Source organism: Macaca fascicularis, chromosome 2, assembly GCF_037993035.2.
Source record: "Macaca fascicularis isolate 582-1 chromosome 2, T2T-MFA8v1.1".
Taxonomy (NCBI): domain Eukaryota; kingdom Metazoa; phylum Chordata; class Mammalia; order Primates; family Cercopithecidae; genus Macaca; species Macaca fascicularis.
This window is the reverse complement of record NC_088376.1, coordinates 114,458,996-114,478,688: the sequence shown is the minus strand read 5'-3', so window position 1 is coordinate 114,478,688 and position 19,693 is coordinate 114,458,996. Positions and strand designations below refer to the sequence as shown.

At 41.3% G+C, this 19,693-nt stretch overlaps 1 protein-coding gene across 4 annotated transcripts in view; it reads left to right on the top strand.

Annotated features, from left to right (window-relative positions):
• The window catches only part of DCAF1 (DDB1 and CUL4 associated factor 1), a 99,909-nt gene that overhangs the window by 34,470 nt on the left and 45,746 nt on the right, over positions 1 to 19,693 (top strand). For all 4 annotated transcript variants that reach the window (XM_065540646.2, XM_045384860.3, XM_074032351.1 and 1 more), the window contains 4 exons: positions 1,929 to 2,042; positions 15,110 to 15,247; positions 17,125 to 17,637; positions 17,951 to 18,052. In XM_065540646.2, the coding sequence (XP_065396718.1) occupies positions 1,929 to 2,042; positions 15,110 to 15,247; positions 17,125 to 17,637; positions 17,951 to 18,052 (867 nt within the window). The remainder of the gene's footprint in view (positions 1 to 1,928; positions 2,043 to 15,109; positions 15,248 to 17,124; positions 17,638 to 17,950; positions 18,053 to 19,693) is intronic.

Below are 19,693 nucleotides of genomic sequence, written 5' to 3'. Positions count from 1 at the left end.
TCATTATTCCCTTCACCTTAAACTTCACAAATCTCTCTAGTTCTGTTCTTGTCACCAGACCCCATTTTAGCTAGACCACAGTTGAGCCAATCATTTCTCACTTGGTTACTGAAATAACGTCTTTACTGGTTTCTTGTCTTGTCCTCCTCTAATTCATTCTTCACTTTATAGCCCAGAAATTGTGGTACCCTCTTGCTTAAAATCCATTAATGGCTTTCTGTTACCTTCAGGATAAATTTTAAGTTTCTTAGTTTGGTATAAAAAGCAAATCTGTCTCTGAACTTTGTTCTCTGCAGTTTCAGTTCTTGCCTTCTGGCCCTCCTCTCCTCCAGTGTTTCCTTAGATACTTCTTCTCATCTTTTACATCCTGGCTTGGAATCCCTTCTTCTCTTAAGTCTTCTCTGATTCCTCTGCAGGGGTTGTGTGCCCTCCTAGGGGCGTCTGTAGCATCCTTTACTCATGGTATTACCTGTTTTCCCAAATGTCACCTCTATTGAATCACACATCTTTTTTTTTTTTTGGGACAGGATCTCACTCTGAGTGCATTGGTATGATCACTCACTGCAGCCTTCCATGCTCAAGGATTCTCCTGCCTCAGCCTCCTGAGTAGCTGAGACCACAGGCATGTGCCACCATGCCTGGCTAAGTTTTAAATTTTTTTGTAGAGACAAGATTTCACTGAGTTGCCCAGGCTGGTCTTGAATTCTGGGCTCAAGCGATCCTCAGATTTTGGCCACCCAGTGTGCTGAGATTACAGGGATGAGCCACCACATCCAGCCTGGATAATCTTGGGTTGGTGGGACTGTGTCAGTTATTTACTGTTATAGGCCCAGCACAGAACATAGTTCCACTTAATGTTAGAGATTCAGTAAATAAGTGCCAAATGGAGATTTTATTAATATATATTATTATATGTATTAATTATATATATAATTTATTATAAAATCTGAGTTTTTCATTAACCATTGTCAAGAATATGGGGCTCATATTGCCCTGCTTATGCTTTTAAAAAAGTGTATATGCAGTGGTGTAGGGGCCAGATGTGATGGCTCATGCCTGTAATCCCAGCACTTTGGGAGGCTGAGGTGGGAGGATCACTTGAAGCCAAGGCTTACAGGCTAGCTCGGGCAACGTAATGAGGCCCCGTCTCTACTAAAAATTTAAAAATTAGCTGGACATGGTGGTGTGCACCTGTGGTCCCAGCTGCTTGGGAGGCTGAAGCTGGGGATCACTTGAGACTGGGAAGTTGAGACTGCAGTGAGCTGTGCTTGTGCCACTGCACTCCAGCCTAAGTGACAGAATGAGACCCTGTCCATAAAAAAAAAATAAAGTGTATATGGAAGGGGTTAGGTTTCTTTGTGGCATTCTTTTTTTTTTTGAGACAGGGTATCACTGTTGCCCAGGCTGGAGTGCAGTGGTGATTAGGGCTCACTGCAGCCTTGACTTCCTTGGCTCTGGGCATCCTCTCACCTCAGCCTCCTGTTTAGCTGGGACTACAGGCATGGGCCATCACCCTTGACTGATTTATGTATTTGTGGTAGAGATGGGGTTTTGCCATGTTGTCTAGGCTGGTTTCAAACTCTTGAGCTTAAGTGATCCTCCTGCCTTGGCTTCCCAAAGTGCTGGGATTACAAGTGTGCATCACTGGCGTCAGCATTCGAGCTTTAATTTCTGTGATTGCTGAGTTGTTTTGGGGGGATTTGGCTTTAAAGCTGCAGAAGAAATTATGTGTGATATCATCATGGCTCAGCAGGATCATAAGTGTTTATAATAATTAAAGGTTTTATTAGTAAAAGTTTAATTAGTTACATACAGTCTTCTTTCATACCTGTTAAGAAAGTAATGGGAATATGTTGAGGTTTTATTAGATGTCCTTAGTTTGACTGGGTTGAATTTTAGATGAACACTATTTCTTTTTTTCTTTATAGCTGGTGAATGCATACGTGATGACAAGCCGAGAGCCCCCTTTAAACACTGCAGCTTGCAGACTCCTACTAGACATCATGCCAGGGCTGGAAACTGCTGTTGTCTTTCAAGAAAAGGTACTTAGCGAAAAGTAAAGTCATAATGTTATGTTGTAATTGAATTATGTTCTATTTGATTTGTCTTTGTGGTTAAAATCATTGTTACAGTTTTTGTTATTCATATAGTAATACATGTTATAAAAATCTAAGAGATCCTGATAGGCAATAATAAAATTATTTATTTTTTATTATCATTTTTAAAATTGAGATGGGGTCTTGCTGTATTGCCCAGTGAGCAGCTGGGCTCAAGTGATCCTCCCACTTTAGCATTTCAGATTGTTGGGATTATAGTCGTGAGCCTCTGCGCCCAGCCAGAAATTTAAAAATAGTTATTTTGATGAATACTTGTTGCTTGGGTGCTATAGTTTTTTTTTTTTTTTTTTTTTTTGAGATGGTGTCTTGCTTTGTCACCCATGCTGGAGTTCTATGGTGCAATTTCGGCTCACTACAACCTCTGCCTCCTGGGCTCAAGCGATTCTCCTGCCTCAGCCTGCCAAGTAGCTGGGATTACAGGCGCCCACCACCATGACCAGTTAATTTTTGTAATCTTAGTACAGATGAAATTTCACAATGTTGGTCAGGCTGGCTTCGAACTCCTGACCTCAGGTGATCCACTGCCTTGGCCTCCCAAAGTTCTGGGATTACAGGTGTGAGCCATAGCGCCCAGGCAGTGTATTAAATTTTATTTTATTTACTTTTTTTTTCTTTTTTTGAGACTGAGTCTCGCTCTGCCGCCCAGGCTGGAATGCAGTGGTGCAGTCTCAGCTCACTGCAACTTCCTTCTGGGTTCAAGCAATTCTTGTGCCTCAGCCTCCTGGGTACCTGGGATTATAAGTGTTTGCCACCATGCCTGGCTAATGTTTGTATTTTTGGTAGAGACAGTGTTTCACCATGTTGGCTAGGCTGGTCTCAAACTCCTGACTCAAGTGATCTGGTCATCCTCCTTGGCGTCCCAGAGTGCTGGGATTACAGGCATGAGCTGCCGCACCTGTTTAGTATAGTATTTTTTTAAATCTTGAAACTATATGTTGTGTGGGGTTTTTTTTTTTTTTTTTTCTTTTTTTGAGACAGAGTCTTGCTCTTGTCACCCAGGCTGGAGTGCAGTGGTGTGATCTTGGCGCACTGCGACTTCCGCCTCCCAGGTTCAGATGATTCTTTTGCCTCAGCCTACCGAGTAGCTGAGACTACAAGCTTGTGCCACCATGCCTGACAAATTTTTGTATTTTTAGTAGAGACGGGGTTTCACCATATTGGTCAGGCTGGTCTTGAACTCCTGACCTCATGATCCGCCCGCCTCAGTGTCCCAAAGTGCTGGGATTACAGGTGTGAGCCACCGCACCCAGCGTTTTTTTTGAGATGGGGTCTCTGTTGCCCAGGTTGGAGTAAAGTGGTGAGATCACCATGGCTCACTGCAGCCTTGACCTCTTGGGCTGAAGCTGTTCTCCCACCTCAGCCTCCTGAGTAGCTGGGAGTAGAGGCATGTGCCACCATGCCCGGCTAATTTTTAAATTTTTTTGTAGAGACAAGGTCTCACTATGTTGCCAGGCTAGTCTTGAACTTCTGGGCTAAAATCATCTTCCTGCCTTGGCCTCCCAAAGTGCTGGGATTATAGATGTGGGACACCATGCCTGGCTCATGTGTTTCTGGAATGGATTTATGATCTCAAACTCTTACTCTTGATGAATGACCTTCCCAGTGATGAAGAGCTTTGTATTTGAGGAAGCCTTTTCTACGTGGTATTTAGTATTCGTGTAGCTAATATTAGAAGATCTCTTTTGTGCTGTGTTTGTTGTAGGGGCTTGGAATATTTTGTTAGCAACATGAGAGCTTTACATTCATGTAGGTGTTTGGGGGTGGGCAAACAAAAGTAAACTGATAATTTGAAATAAGAGTAAGTGTTAGGAAGACAAGCAAATGTTAAATTGATAGTGACTATGCACATATACTTCAACTATCAAAAATTAGGGACTGGGTTGGCCGGGCATGGTGGCTCACGCCTGTAATCCCAGCAATATGGGAGGCCAAGGTGGGTGGATCACGAGGTCAGGAGATTGAGACCATCCTGGCTAACATGGTGAAACCCCATCTCTACTAAAAATACAAAAAATTAGCCAGGCGTGGTGGTGGGCTCCTGTAGTCCTAGCTACTTGGGAGCCTGAGGCAGGAGAATGGTGTGAACCTGGGAGGTGGAGCTTGCAGTGAGCCGTGATTGTGCCACTGCACTCCATCCTGGGCGACAGAGTGATATTCCGTCCCCCCCCCAAAAAAAAATAGGGGCTGGGCATAGTGGCTCACGCCTGTAATCCCAGCATTTTCGGTGGCCAAGGCGGGTAGATCACTTGAGGCTAGGAGTTTGAGACCAGTCTGGCCAACATGGCAAAACCCTGTCTGTACAAAAAAATACAAAAATTAGTTGGGTGTGGTGGGGTGCGCCTGTAGTCCCAGCTCCTTGGGAGGCTGAGGCATGAGAATCGCTTGAACCCAGGAGGTGGAAGTTGCAGTGAGATAAGATCATGCCACTACACACACCCTGGGCAACAGAGCGAGACTCCATCTCAAATAAAATAAAATAAAATAAAATAAAATAAAGAGAAAAATTAGGGCCAGGTGAGGTGGCTCATATCTGTAATCCCAGGACTTTGTGAGGCTAGGGCAGGAGGATTGCTTGAGCCCAGTAGTTTAAGACCGGCCATATGCCTTGGCAATACAGCAAGACCCTGTCTCTACAAAAATAAATCATTAGCTGGGCACGGTAGGTCATGCCTGTAGTCCCAGATATTTGGAATGCTGAGGCGGGAGGATCGCTTCAACTCAGGAAGTAGAGGCTGTGGTGACCCCTATTCATGCTACTGCACTCCAGCCCTGACAAGAGAGTGAGACAGAAAAAAAAATTACTCAAGTTTTAGAAGTAATGTAAATATTTTGTATCCTAGCTTTAAGAATTTGCTATGTGAATTGGATATGCCCCATGGCTTGTTTTTTTTTTTTTTTGAGATGGAGTCTCGCTCTGTCGTGCAGGCTGGAGTGCAGTGGCGCAGTCTCAGCTCACTGCAACCTCTCCCTCCCGGGTTCAAGCAGTTCTCCTGCCTCAGCCTCCTGAGTAGCTGGGATTACAGGTGCGCACCACCACGCCTGGCTAATTTTTGTATTTTTAGTAGAGATGGGGTTTCTCCATGTTGGTCAGGCTGTTCTAAAACTCCCTACCTCAGGTGATCCACCTGCCTCAGCCTCCAAAGTGCTGGGATTACAGGTGTGAGCCACTGCGCCTGGCCACTTGCTTTATTTTTAAAGCTATTAAATTTTTAATCTTCTTAAGCACTCTGGAAATCCTTTTTTGTTTTCTTTTCTTTTGAGACAGGTCTCATTCTGTTGCCCAGGCTGGAGTGTAGTGGTGTGATCACAGCTCACTGCAGCCTTGACCTCCTTGTCTCAAACCATTCTCCTGCCTCAGCCTCCCAAGTAGCTAGGACCATAGGCAAATGCCACCATGCCTGGCTAATTTTTAAAAAAATTTTTTGTAGAGATGAGGTCTCCCTATGTTGCCCAGGCTGGTCTCACACTCTTGGGCTCAAGCAGTTCTACCGCCTCAACCTCCCAAAGTGCTGGGATTATAGGAATGAGTCACTGCACCCAGCCTGGAAGTCTTATCATAGTTAAGTGTATGACCCAAATTAAAGATCTGGATTCTTATTTAGCTTTTAAGAAAATTCGTATTAACTTTTATTGCAGAATAATTGTGCCACATAAAGTATTTTAAAGAATAACATGTGATTAACGTTATAATTTGCAGTATTTCTTATAGACTAATATCTCCAGTTAGCAACCCCTGTGTGAGACTAGAAGAATCTATATCTTTGTAAAAAAATTTTGATGTGGATTCTTCTGAAAATCAGGATAGTACAAGCATTTATGGCAATATATTTGTATACACAAGGTTTAGCTAAGATTACAGATTTTTTTTTTTTTTTTTTTTGAGACAGAGCCTCACTCTGTTGCCCAGACTGGAGTGCAATGGTGTGATCTCGGCTCACTGCAACTTCCGCCTCTTGGCTTCAAGCGATTCTTATGCCTCAACCTCCTGAGTAGCTGGGATTATAGGCGCCTGCCACCATGCCTGGCTAATATTTTTTTGTATTTTTAGTAGAGATGGGGTTTCACCACATTGGCCCGGCTGGTCTCGAACTCCTGACCTCAGGTGATTCACCCGCCTCAGCCTCCCAAAGTGCTGGGATTACAGGTGTGAGCCACCGCATCCAGCCAATTACAGATGATTTAACTGGGCTTTTTGAAAATTTCCATGTTGTCTTTGTAGGAAAATCATCTCTGGTTCTTTATAGTTTCATCATTGTAGATCTAAAAAGAAATGAATGCCTTTTGGAGGTTAGAAACCCTATTTAAGGGAAATTATGAATAATAAAGCTTTCTGCAAGAACAGTTCTTAATTAATGGTTTATTGGGAGAAGTGACTTACTCCATTGTGCATTAGATTGGAAATTGTCTTGAATCCAGTGTTTAGAGAACAGATTGCAAGCCTCTTTCATATTGTGTTACTTGATTACATGATGATCTGTACTCTTCAGAAGTATCCTATGCAGCTTTTTTAAATGAATCAATGTTTCTTAAAATACTTTAATTATAGCAATTAATGAGTCAGAAATAATTATTTCTCAACAAATTGACTATTGGTGTTCCTCAAAGTTATAATTAAGAGTTATTCAGCCTGGATGACCTAAGGAGACCTCATCTACAAAGAGATGGAGTCTCTTTGTGGGTGTAGTGGTGCACACTGTAGTCTCAGTTGCTTGGGAGGCTGAGATGGGAGGGTTGCTTGGGCCCAGGAGGTGGAGGCTGCAGTGAGCTGTGATTGTGCCCCTGCTTTCCAGCCTGGGAGACAGAATGAAACCCTGTCTCAAAACAGAAAAGAAAAAGACTTACTGCTCTAGGACAATGTTTTTCAAATTTTGTGAAACATAGTGATGTACTTTTTTTTAAAACCTTGAAACCCAGTCCATACATTATATGTATGAAAAAGAAGTTTTAAAAACACTGTTTACTCTTAGTGCAATTCATTCTGATACTTTTTACTTTGTTTCTTTTTTAAAATGCTGGTTCAGTGTACTAAGTTGATTTTATTCAGCCACTGTTTTTAAAAAGTTGCTGACTTTTACTTTCAGAGATATTGAAAAAAAAGCTTTACAATTTTTTTTTTGAGACTGAGTTTTGCCTGTTGCCCAGGCTAGAGTGCAGTGACGCGATCTCAGCTCACTGCAACCTCTGCCTCCTAGGTTCAAGAGATTCTCCTGCCTCAGCCTCCCGAGTAGCTGGGATTACATGGACCTGCCACCATGCCCAGCTAATTTTTTGTATTTTTGGTAGAGATGGGGTTTCGCCATGTTAGCCAGGCTGGTCTCAAACTCTTGGCCTCAGGTGATCCACCCGTGTCGGCCTCCCATAGTGCTGGGATTACAGGTATGAGCCACTGCACCTGACCCAAAATCTATTTATTTTAAAAATATATATGAAAAAATAGAGACAGAGTCTCATTATGTTGCCCAGGCCGGTCTCAAACTCCTGAGCTCAAATGATCCTCCCTGACTTGGTTTCCCAAGGTGCTGGCATTACAGGCATGAGCCACTCTGTCTGGGCTAAAATTTATTTTTATTTAAAAGTATTTGACTGCAGGCTGGGCAACATAGTGAGACCCCTTCTGTAAAAATATGTGTGTGCATATATATATGTGTGTATATATATATGTTGAGTGTGGTGGCACATGGCTGTAGTCCTGGCTGGTCGGGAGTTTGAGGCAGGAGGATTGCTTCAGCGCAGGAGTTCGAGGTTGCCGTGAGTTATGATTATGTCACTGCATTCCGGCCTGGGTGACAGAATGAGACCTTGTCACTTAAAAAAAAAAAAGAAAAATAATTTCCTTTTTAAATTTTTCATTGCTAGTGTGTAGAAATGCAACTGATTTTTGTATGTTGATTTTGTGTCCTATACTTTGCCGAATGTGTTTCTTAACTGACGGGTTTTTTTGTGTATGGAGTCTTTAGGGTTTTATACATATAAGTTCATGTCATTTGCCAACAGATGTAATCTTCTTCCTCTCTAATCTGGATTCCTTTAATTTCCTTTTTTATGTCTAATTACTTTCACTAGAACTTCCAGTACTATGTTTAATAGAAGTGGCAAAAGTGGACACCTTGACCAGGCATGGTAGCTGATGCCTGTAACCTCAGTACTTTGGGAGGCCGAGGTGGGAAGATAGCTTGTGCTCAGGAGTTCAAGACCAGCCTGGGAAACACAGGGAGACCTTGTCTTTTAAAAAAAAAGTGGACATCTTTTTCTTGATCTTAAGGGAAAGCCTTTGAGTCTTTCACTGTTGAGTATGATATTAGCTGTGAGTTTTCATAAATGGCCTTTATTATGCTGATGTTTCCTTCTATTTCTAGTTTATAGTTTTTTCATTATAAGGTATTGACTTGTCAACATTTTTTTGGTATCAGTTGCAGTGGTCATGTGGCATGTTGAACTATCTTTGAATTCCTGAAATACAGTTTATTTAGTCATGATGTATAATCCTCTTATGCTGCTGAATTCATTTTCCTAGTATTTTGTTGAGGATTTTTATAACTATAGTCATTAGTGATATATTGGTCTATAGTTTTCTTTTCTCATAGTGTCTTTAGCTTTGGTAATGCTGGCATCATAAAATGAGTTAGGAAGTGTTACTTCCTAGTCAGTTTTTGGGAGGAGTTTTGAGAAGGATTGGTGTTAATTCTTCTTTATTTTATTTAATTATTTAAAGAGATGGGTCTGATTTTGTTGCTTAAGTTGTCTCAAACTCCTAGCCTCAAGTGATCCTCCTGCCTCAGCCTCTCAAATTGTTGGGATTACAGATGTAAGCCACTGTACCTGGCTTTAATTCTTCTTTAGATGTTTTGTAGAATTTACTAGTGAAGTCATCATGTCCTGGGTTTTTCTGTTTTGAGAAGTTTTTGATTATTGATTCAATTTCCTTGCTACTTATAGGTCTGTTTAGTTTTTCTGTTTATGAGTCAGTTTTGGTAGATTTGTCCATTTTATCTTGGTTATCCAATTTGTTGTTGTACAATTGTATATGGTATTCTCTTATAAATCTTTTTATTTCTATAAAGTTGATAGTAATGAGGCCTGTTTCATTTCTGATCCTAGTAATTTGAGTCCTCTCTTTTATTCTTGACCTGTCTTGCCAAAACTTTGTCAATTTTGTTGATCTTGGTAAAGAACTTGTAGTTTCATTGACTTTCTGTATTTTTCTGTTCTCTATTTCATTTTTCTCCACTATAATCTTTATTATTTCTTTTGCTAGCTTTGAGTATTGTTTTTTTCTAGTGTCATATAGAATAAGGCATAGTTAGGCCTAGTTCCGAATTTGATTTGAGATCTTCTTTTTTAATTGTATGTGTTTGCAGCTATAAATTTCATTCTGGCTGGGTGCAGTGCCTCACGCCTGTAATCCCAGCGCTTTGGGAGGCTGAGGTGAATGGATCACCTGAGGTCAGGAGTTCGAGAGCAGCCTGGGCAACATGGTGAAACCCCATCTCTACTAAAAATACAAAATTAGCCAGGCGTAGTGGCATGTGCCTGTAGTCCCAGCTATTTGGGAGGCTGAGGCAGGAGAATCACTCAAACTCAGGAGGCAGAGCTTGCAGTGAGCCGAGATTGTGCCATTGCACTCCAGCCTGGGCAACAAGACCAAAGCTGCATCTCAAAAAAAAAGAGAAATAAATAAATAAATTTCATTTTAACCACCGCCTTTGCTGCATTCCATAGGTTTTGGTATGGTTGTGTTTTCATTTGTCCAAAGTGACTTTCTAATTTCCCTTGTGATTTCTTTGACTCATTAGTTAGTCAAGAGTGATGTTTAATTTCCATGTATTTGTGAATATTATAGTTTTCTATTGTTGATTTCTAGTTTCATTGTGTTGTGACTAGAAAAGATTATGAGATTTCAATCATTTTAAAAAATTTATTAAGACTTGTGGCCTAACATATGGTTTACTCTGGGAAAAAAAAAACATAAAAGAACATGGAAAAAGTTCTATGTGTACTCGAGAAGATTGTGTAATCTGCTGTTGTTGGGTGGAGTTTTCTGTGTACATCTTTTAGGTTCAATGTCTTATAGTGTTGTTCACGTTCTCTATTTCCTTTTTTTTTTTTTTTTTTTTTTTTTTGAGACGGAGTCTCGTGCTATCGCCCAGGCTGGAGTGCAGTGGCCGGATCTCAGCTCACTGCAAGCTCCGCCTCCTGGGTTTGTGCCATTCTCCTGCCTCAGCCTCCCAAGTAGCTGGGACTACAGGCGCCCGCCACCTCGCCCGGCTATTTTTTTTTGTATTTTTTAGTAGAGACGGGGTTTCACTGTGTTAGCCAGGATGGTCTCGATCTCCTGACCTCGTGATCCACCCGTCTCGGCCTCCCAAAGTGCTGGGATTACAGGCTGGAGCCACCACGCCCGGCCACGTTCTCTATTTCCTTATTGATCTTCTGTCTGGTTGTCTTAATCGTAATTGAAAGTGAGGGCTATAGAGTTTTTGTTTGCATAGTGAAGAAGTTCTGAAAATAGATACTATACCAGTAATAGTTATTTAACATTGTGAATGTACTTAGTCCTACTGAATTATACTCTTAAAAATGGTTAAACTATTGGATGTAAAATAAGGAATCCGAACTCTAAGAAAAGTTCAAGATTCTATGAAAAAACAAAAATTATAGTTACGGAATTTAAAAACTTAGTAAATGAGCTGGGTATAGGGATGCATGCTTATAGTCTCAGTTGCTCAGGAGGCTGAGGCAGGAGGATCCCTTGAGGCCAGGAATTCAAGATCAGCCTGGGCAACAAAGTGAGACACCTGTCTCTCTGAGTTAGAGTGAAGTTTAGACAGAGCTGAAGATACAATTAATGGACTGGAAGATCTGACAGGATAACTAATAATGAAGCTCCTAGAAATAAGAAATGAAAAGTATAAAAGAAGTTGAAACATGTACTAGAATTAGAAAGTTCAGAATATCTAAAGGGAGTTTCAGGTAGAAGGAGTAGAGAGATGAGAAAGGACAAAGGCATATTCAGAGAGATGACAGCATTCAGAGAGATGACAGTAGAATTTTAAAAATTAATGAAAGACATCACCATTCAGATTCAGGAAGTACAATGAAGATTACCAAAGAGGAGATCTTAAAAGCAACTAGAGTAAAAAAAATTCCTGCAAATAATCAAACAGAGCAAACTTTGCCACAGTGGCAGTAGAGGTCAGAAGATAGTAGAAAATATCCTCAGTGTCTGTTTGTAAACATAGGGCTATTTTTTTTTTTTTTAAATTGAGTCAGAGTTTTGCTCTGTCACCCAGGTTGGAATGCAGTGGTCTGATGTCAGCTCACTGCAACTCTGCCTCCCGGGTTCAAGTGATTCTCCTGCCCCAGCCTCCTGAGCAGCTGGGATTATAGGCATGTGCCACCACACCCAGATAATTTTTGTATTTTTAGTAGAGATGTGGTTTCGCCATGTTGACCAGGCTGGTCTCAAACTCCTGATCTCATGTAATCCACCCGCCTCCGCCTCCCAAAGTGCTGGGATTACAGGCATGAGCCACCATGCCTGGCCTGTAAACCTAGAACTGTTAATCAAAAGAAACAGTTTAGGAGGACAAAAGGTGGAACAGAATTCTTCATAACATGTCAGTGGAAGATAATAGATAGAATTAATATTTTAAGTTTTTTACACTGTTTGGAAAAAGGGCACAAAGAGATACGCTGAAAATACATGGTAAATATATTCTGTATCAGTAGAAATTTTACAACAAAATTTCCAAAAATGTGTTCTTCAGAGTAGATATTTTTTTTTTTTTTTTTTTTTTTTTTTTTTTTTTTGAGAGACAGTCTTGCTCTGTCACCTAGGTTGGAGTGCAGTGGCACAATCTCAGCTCACTGCAACCTCCGCCTCCTAGGTTCAAGCAATTCTTATGCCTCAGCCTCCCGAATAGTTGGAACTACAAGCACGCGCTTCTGTACTCAGCCAGTTTTTGTAATTTTAGTAGAGACGAGGTTTCACCATGTTGGCCAGGAGGCTGGTCTTGAGCTCCTGACCTCAGGTGATTCACCCGCCTTGGCCTCCCAAAGCGCTAGGGTTACAGGCATGAGCCACCATGCCTAACCCATAGTAGGAATTTTAAAAAAATGGTAAAAACTTTTGGTAATATATAGGAGAATGAGCTGATGACTGTTTTGAAGAATTTAAGAAAAAGAAAATATTAAGTTTTTGAAAAATTTAAAAATTATTATTATTATTATTATTATTATTATTTTTGAGACAAAGTTTTGTTCTTGTTGCCCAGGCTGGAGCACAGTGGCACAATCTCGGCTCAGTGCAACCTCCCCCTTCCGGGCTCCGATTCTCCTGCCTCAGCCTCCTGAGTCGCTGAGATTACAGGCACCCGCCACCATGCTGGCTAATTTTTGCATTTTTATTAGAAACGGAGTTTCACCATGTTGACCAGGCTGGTCTCAAAGTCCTAACCTCAGGTGATCCACCCTCCTTGGCCTCCCAGAGTGCTGGGATTACAGGTGTGAGCCACCATGCCCAGCCAGTATTTTTTTTTATTTTTAAATTTATTTTTATTTTTATTCTTTCTAGGGATGGGGTCTTGCTTTGTCACCCAGGCTGGAGTGCAGTGGTGCAGTCCTAACTCACTGCAGCCTTGAACTCCTGGGCTCAAGTGATCTTCCTGCCTCAGTCTCCCAAGTAGCTTCGACTACAGGTGTCCACCACAATGCCCAGCTAATTTTTAAATTTTTTTTGTGTGTGGAGATGGGGTCTTGCTATGTTGCCTAGGCTGGTTTCAAACTCCTGACTTCAAACACCTGACTTCAAACACCTGACTTCAAGTGATCCTCCTGCATTGGTCTCCCAAAGTGTTAGGATTACAGGCACGAGCCACTGCTCCCAGCCTTAAGTATGCTTATAAGAAAATTAAGAACTTGGCCGGGTGCGGTGGCTCACACCTATAATCCCAGCTCTTTGGGAGCTGAGTGGGAGGCGGGTGGATCCCCTGAGGTCAGGAGTTCGAGACCAACCTGGCCAACATGGTGAAACGCCATCTCTACTAAAAATACAAAAATCAGCCGGGCGTGGTGGTGTACACCTGTAATCCCAGCTACTCGGGAGGCCAAGGCAGGAGAAACGCTTGAACCTGAGAGGCAGAGGTTGCAGTGAGTCGAGATTGCGCCACTGTACTCCAGCCTGGGTGACAGAGCAAGACTGTGTCTCAAAAAAAAAAAGAACTTTTGTTTAGCAAAAGACACTGACAAAAGCAAGAGTACTTCACAGAAGCAAAAACCTGAATGGTCAACACATAAATGAAAAAATGCAGAACTTATTTAATAACCAAGGAAATTCAAATTAAATGAAATGCTATTTTTACACCCATCAGACTGATAGTGGTAGTGTTGGCAAAGATGTGGAAAAAGGAAGAGAAATTTTATTCACTATTGGTGGAAATGTGAATTGTTGCAATCACTTTGGAAAAGTTTGGCCTCATTTAGTAAAGTTGAGCATGCACATACCCTATGACCTAGCAGTTCTGTTCCTAGGTTTGTATGTTAGATACTTGGCTAGCACAAACATAGTTTATATCATCATTATTGGTCAAGCCAATAAAATAGCAGAGTATGGCAGTGAAGAGCATCTGTAGGGGTACACTGTCTAGGTTCACATCCTAGCTCTGCCCCTAACTAGTTTTGTAACTTTTGGTTCATTAGCCTCATTGTGATTCATTTTCCTCATCTGTAAATATAGTACCTGCCCAATCCTACAGGCTTGATATGAGTATGAGATAGATTAATATTTGTAGCCTGTCTTGAGTGCTATTTAAGTGTGCTACATGCAGCAATATAGATGAATCTAAAAAACATATGCTGAGTAAAAAATAAGTTGCAGCAGAATATATACACTGTCACAATTTATGTAGTTCAAAGGCATATAGCAGTTAACAAAGTTTAACAAGAAAATTCTTAAAATTTAGGAGTGTTTAAACCTCCTTGCAGGAGGTGGCATAAGGAGGGGTACATTGGAGGTTTCTATTTCTTTAAAAATTTTTTTATTTTTAAATTTGTGATCTGGAAAAGGTAAAAGAATTTTAATGTATTACTTATTTTTATTTTATGTTTTTATCAATCTTGGCCTACAGAAAGTTTCTATTTCTTAAGCTGGGCAGTAGGACATAGGTGATTTTCAAGTTCTTTGGACCATGCATGTTTATATGTATTATATTTCATAATAAAAGGTAATTAGAAATAAGTTTGGGAGGCCAGGCATGGTCGCTCACGCTATAATCCCAGCACTTTGGGAGGCTGAGGTGGGCGGATCACTTGAAGTCAGGAGTTCGAGACCAGCACGGCCAACATAGTGAAACCCCGTCTCTACTAAAAAATAAAAAAATTAGCCGGCTGTGGTGGCACATGCCTATAGGCCAAGGTACTCAGGAGGCTGAGGCAGGAGAATCGCTTGAACCTGGGAGACAGAGGTCGCAGTGAGCCAAGATTACACCATTGCACTCCAGCGTGGGCGACAGAGTGAGACTTTGTCTTAAAAAAAAAAAAAAAAAAAAGAAGGTTCTGGTATGTGGGGCCTAAATTAAACACTACTTTGATGGAGTACTTCTCAGAATGTTAATATATTATTGTGAGTTTCTATGAGGGTTACTTTCAGTGATCCCCAGTTGATCATGGAGCCTTTCGGAAGTTAACATCTAGATTAGGACTATATTCTGGAGATTGTTAATTTTTAGCTTGAGTTTTATTTATTTTTTAATTATTTTTTTCTGACTGCAAAAACCTAAAAGAGATAGATTGAGTTTTATTGGCTGAATAGGCTTCTTTTGCACAGATACTTTATATAACTAAGGAACCTATTAGATGGTGTAGTAGTGCTTTTTTTACTCTTATGAACATTGAAATATTAAAATTTTTTTCATGAGACTGAAATCTTTGCTTATATTGTTAATCATGAATGTGGACTTTTTCCGAAATGTACTATTTAATTTCCTTTACTATAGGAGGGCATTGTCGAGAATCTTTTCAAATGGGCCCGAGAGGCTGATCAACCATTGAGGACATACTCTACTGGACTGTTAGGAGGTGCTATGGAAAATCAAGACATTGCTGCCAACTATAGAGATGAAAATTCACAGCTGGTAAGGACTGTATTAGAATAAATTTTTGTATAAGGTGGGAGAGTATTCACAAATTCTTTGTTACCTGAATCTGAATAAGTAGATCCTATTGATTACCTTGTACTGGAGCATGGCTATAATTTCAATATTAGTTTCCATAAGAGTTTTTAAAAATAGAAAATAGCTGCCTTTTTTTTTTTTGGAGACGGAGTTTTGCTTTGTTGCCCAGTTTGGAGTGCAGTGATGCAATCTTGGCTCATTGCAACCTCCGCCTCCCGGGTTCAAACAATTCTCCTGCCTCAGCCTCCTGAGTAGCTGGGATTACAGGTGCCCGCTACCATGCCTGGCTAACTTTTTGTATTTTTAGTAGAGACAGGGTTTCACCATGTTGGTCGGGCTGGTCTCGAACTCCTGACCTCATGATCCACCCACCTAGGCCTCCCAAAGTGCTGGGATTACAAGCGTGAGCCACCGTGTTTGGCACAAAATAGCTACTTTTAATCTTGTCAAGGATGATGACGTTGTATGCCAATAAAGAATAGTAACATTCTCTGTTTCCCTTTCTACCATTTGTGTTATGAAAATTTTCAAATGTGTAGTAAAATTGAAAGCATTTTACAGTGAACAACTACATATATACATCACCTAAATTGATTGTGAACACTTATAATATCCATCCCTCTGCCCTTTTTTTCCCCCTCCCCCCCATCAACTTTTATTTTAAGTTCTGGGGTACCTCTCCTGGATATGCACATTTATTACATAGGTAAACATGTGTCATGGTGATTTGCTGCACAGATCAACCTATCACCTAAGTAATAGGCCCAGCATCCATTAGCTCTTCTTCCTGATTCTCTTCCCACTCCCCTTCGACAGGCCCCAGTGTGTGGTGTTCCCCGCAATGTGTCCCTGTGTTCTCATCGTTCATTTCCCACTTATAACTGAGAACATGCAGTGTTTAGTTTTCTTTTCCTGTATTAGTTTGGTGAGGATAACAGCTTCCAAGTGCCCTTCCTTTTATCTATCCACTATTCTAATTTAAAAAATGCAATTCAAAGTAAAGTGCACACATAATCCCTCTCTTTTTTTTTGAGACGGAGTTTCACTCTTGTTGCCCAAGCTGGATCACTGCAACCTCCGCCTCCCGGGTTCAAACGATTCTCCTGCCTTAGCCTCCCCAGTAGCTGGGATTACAGGCGAGCGCCTCCATGCCCGGGAAATTTTTTGTATTTTTGGTAAAGATGGGGTTTCACCATGTTGGCCAGGCTGGTCTCCAACTCCTGGTCTCGGGTGATCCACCCATCTTGGCCTCCGAAATTACTGGGATTACAGGTGTGAGCCACTGCGCCTGGCCATCCCTCTCTTTTTAAAATGAAACACAGTACCACTTTATAGGGTTGGCCCAAAAAGTAAGTACTTAAGAAGTAAAAAAAAAAAAAAAAAAAAAAAAAAAGAACTTGAAAAATGATAATGTAGTTATGTATAATATAGATGGCAATATCTAATGGAATACAACCTGCAGTAGATAAAAGTTTGAGAAACTTTCATGTTTGGTTTTCAACGACACATTAGAAAAATCATGAATATATCTAATTTCTGCCTCTTCAGGTGTGATGGTCCAGGTCAAGTTGACCCAAACAGATCAGTTGTCCATGATGTATTTTATGTGCAAATCTTCTGGTTTGGGTTCTCTGGAAAATTTTATGAGGAATAATACTTAGCTGTTACTTATTTTATCAATTTGTGGGAATCAAAGCAACATATTTATCAAATTGTTGTTATTACCAGGTATTGGGCTCACTGTGTGAGTCTCCAGTTATGTGGAAATAAGAATTATTAAGGATTACTTAATCCTTAATAAAGAGGCACCCCATTTTTCTCCAATTATCTGTTGATAGGTGGCAATAGTGCTTCGAAGACTGAGGGAGCTACAGCTACAGGAAGTGGCTTTGCGGCAGGAAAACAAGCGTCCCAGTCCACGGAAGCTCTCTTCTGAACCCCTTTTGCCTCTGGATGAGGAGGCTGTGGATATGGACTATGGTGACATGGCTGTAGATGTAGTGGATGGAGACCAAGAGGAAGCTTCTGGAGACATGGAGATCTCCTTTCATCTTGACTCAGGCCACAAGACCAGTAGCAGAGTGAACTCAACAACCAAACCTGAGGATGGAGGATTAAAGAAAAACAAGTCAGCAAAACAGGGTGACAGAGAGAACTTTAGGAAAGCCAAGCAAAAGTTGGGTTTCTCATCTTCTGATCCAGATCGCATGTTTGTTGAGCTGTCTAACAGCAGCTGGTCAGAAATGTCCCCCTGGGTGATTGGCACCAATTATACCCTTTATCCTATGACTCCTGCTATCGAGCAGCGACTCATTCTCCAGTATTTGACCCCTCTAGGAGAGTATCAGGAGGTAAGCTTATTGGGAAGAGTACTGTTCACACATAGGAATTATTGTGTTCATTTCTCTGGTGTTTTATGGTAGCATTTTATACAAAGATATATTCTAACTCTGCCGCAAACAAGACTTTGCTTGAAACTGGTCAAGTCTTATGCAGGTTGTTCCTGATATGGTCTGTTTGATTACAGTGCGTATATACATTTATCTTCATAGGGAGGGAGGAAGAGGTGTGTCATTTCTTTAGGCTTCTATCCTCAAAGAGTGGAATAGGAAATACATGAAAATAAAACCACAATTTAAGACTTGTATTTGGTCTTCATTTCAGCTACTTCCCATATTCATGCAACTTGGATCACGGGAGCTGATGATGTTCTATATTGACCTGAAGCAAACTAATGATGTCCTGCTTACATTTGAGGCACTAAAGGTAAAGTTCTTAAAAATATTGGGTCACTGGGGATTTTTTAAAAACTTTATTTTTTTTAAAATTTATTTTTTTAAGATGGAGTCTCACTCTGTTGCCCAGGCTGGAGTGCAGTGGCGCGATCTCGGCTCACTGCAACCTCCGCCTCCCGGATTCAAGTGATTCTCCTGCCTCAGCCTCCTGAGTAGCTGAGATTACTGGCACATGCCACTGTGCATGGCTGATTTGTATGTTTTTAGTAGAGACGGAGTTTCACCATGTTGGCCAGGCTGGACTCGAGCTCCTGACCTCAAGTGATCTGCCCGCCTTGGCCTCCCACAGTGCTGGGATTACAGGCGTGAGCCACCGCACCTGGTGAAGCTTTATTTATTTATTTTTAGAGATAGGTCTCACTCTGTCATCCAGGCTGGAGTGCAATGGGGTGATCATAGCTCACTGTGGCCTTGACCTCCTAGGCTCAAGCAATCCTCCTGCCTCAGTCTCCTGAGTGAGACGAGTGCATGCCACCATGCTTAGCTAATTTTTAAAAAATTTTTGTAGAGACAGTCTTACTATGTTGCCCAGGCTGGTCTTAAACTAGACTGAAGCAATCCTTCTGCTTTGGCCTCCCAAAGTACTAGGATTATAGGTATGAGCCACCATACCCTGTGTCACTGACCATTTTATTGACAGAGATGTGCTGGGGGTTTTAACATGTAATTTCTCTGCATTATATTGCTCAGGATATTTCTATAGCCAGATGCATCAGAATAGTAACAATCAAAACATTCTTGTTTAGATAGAAGAGAGGAGGCTTACTGTGTATCTCTACAGAAACTTAGGTGTTAATCTAAAGGGCTGAGTGTTGAGATAAAAAGTGGATCTAGACATGAGTTGGCCTCCATTATTGTGGCTGAATAGGAGAGGAAAAATATGAAATAGTGCTTGCTTATGCGCTACTTTTTAGATATTACCTGTATCAGCTAACAACAATTTTTTCTTTTTTTCTTTTTTGAGATGGAGTCTTGCTCTGTCGCCCAGGCTGGAGTGCAGTGGCATGATTTCTGCTCACTGGAACCTCCGCTTCCTGGGTCAAACAGTTCTCCTGCCTCAGCCTCCTGAGTAGCTGGGATTATAGGCACCTGCCACCATGCCTGGCTAACTTTTTGTATTTTTAGTAGAGATAGGATTTCACCATGTTGGCCAGGTTGGTCTCGAACTCCTGACCTCAAATGAACCACTCACCTCGGCCCCCCAGAGTGTAGGGATTACAGGTGTGAGCCATCACGCTCGGCCACAAAATTTTTTCTAAACTATGTACATATTGTATATGTTAAATTACCTAGGGGTAACAAAATATAAACTAGAAAATGAGTAATGAAATAGCAGACAGAATTAGCTGGCCATGATGGCAGGTATCTGTAATCCTAGCTATTCAGGAGGCTGAGGTGGGAGAATTGCTTGAACTTGGGAGGCGGAGGTTGCAGTGAGCAGAGATTGTGCCACTGTACTCCAGCCTGGGCAACAGAGTGAGACTCCATCCCCAAAAAAAAAAAAAAAAAAAAAAAAAGGGTCGCAGACAGGCCAGGCACGTTAGCTCACGCCTATAATCCCTGCACTTTGGGAGACGGAGGCAGAAGGATAGCTTGAGCCCAGGAGTTTGAG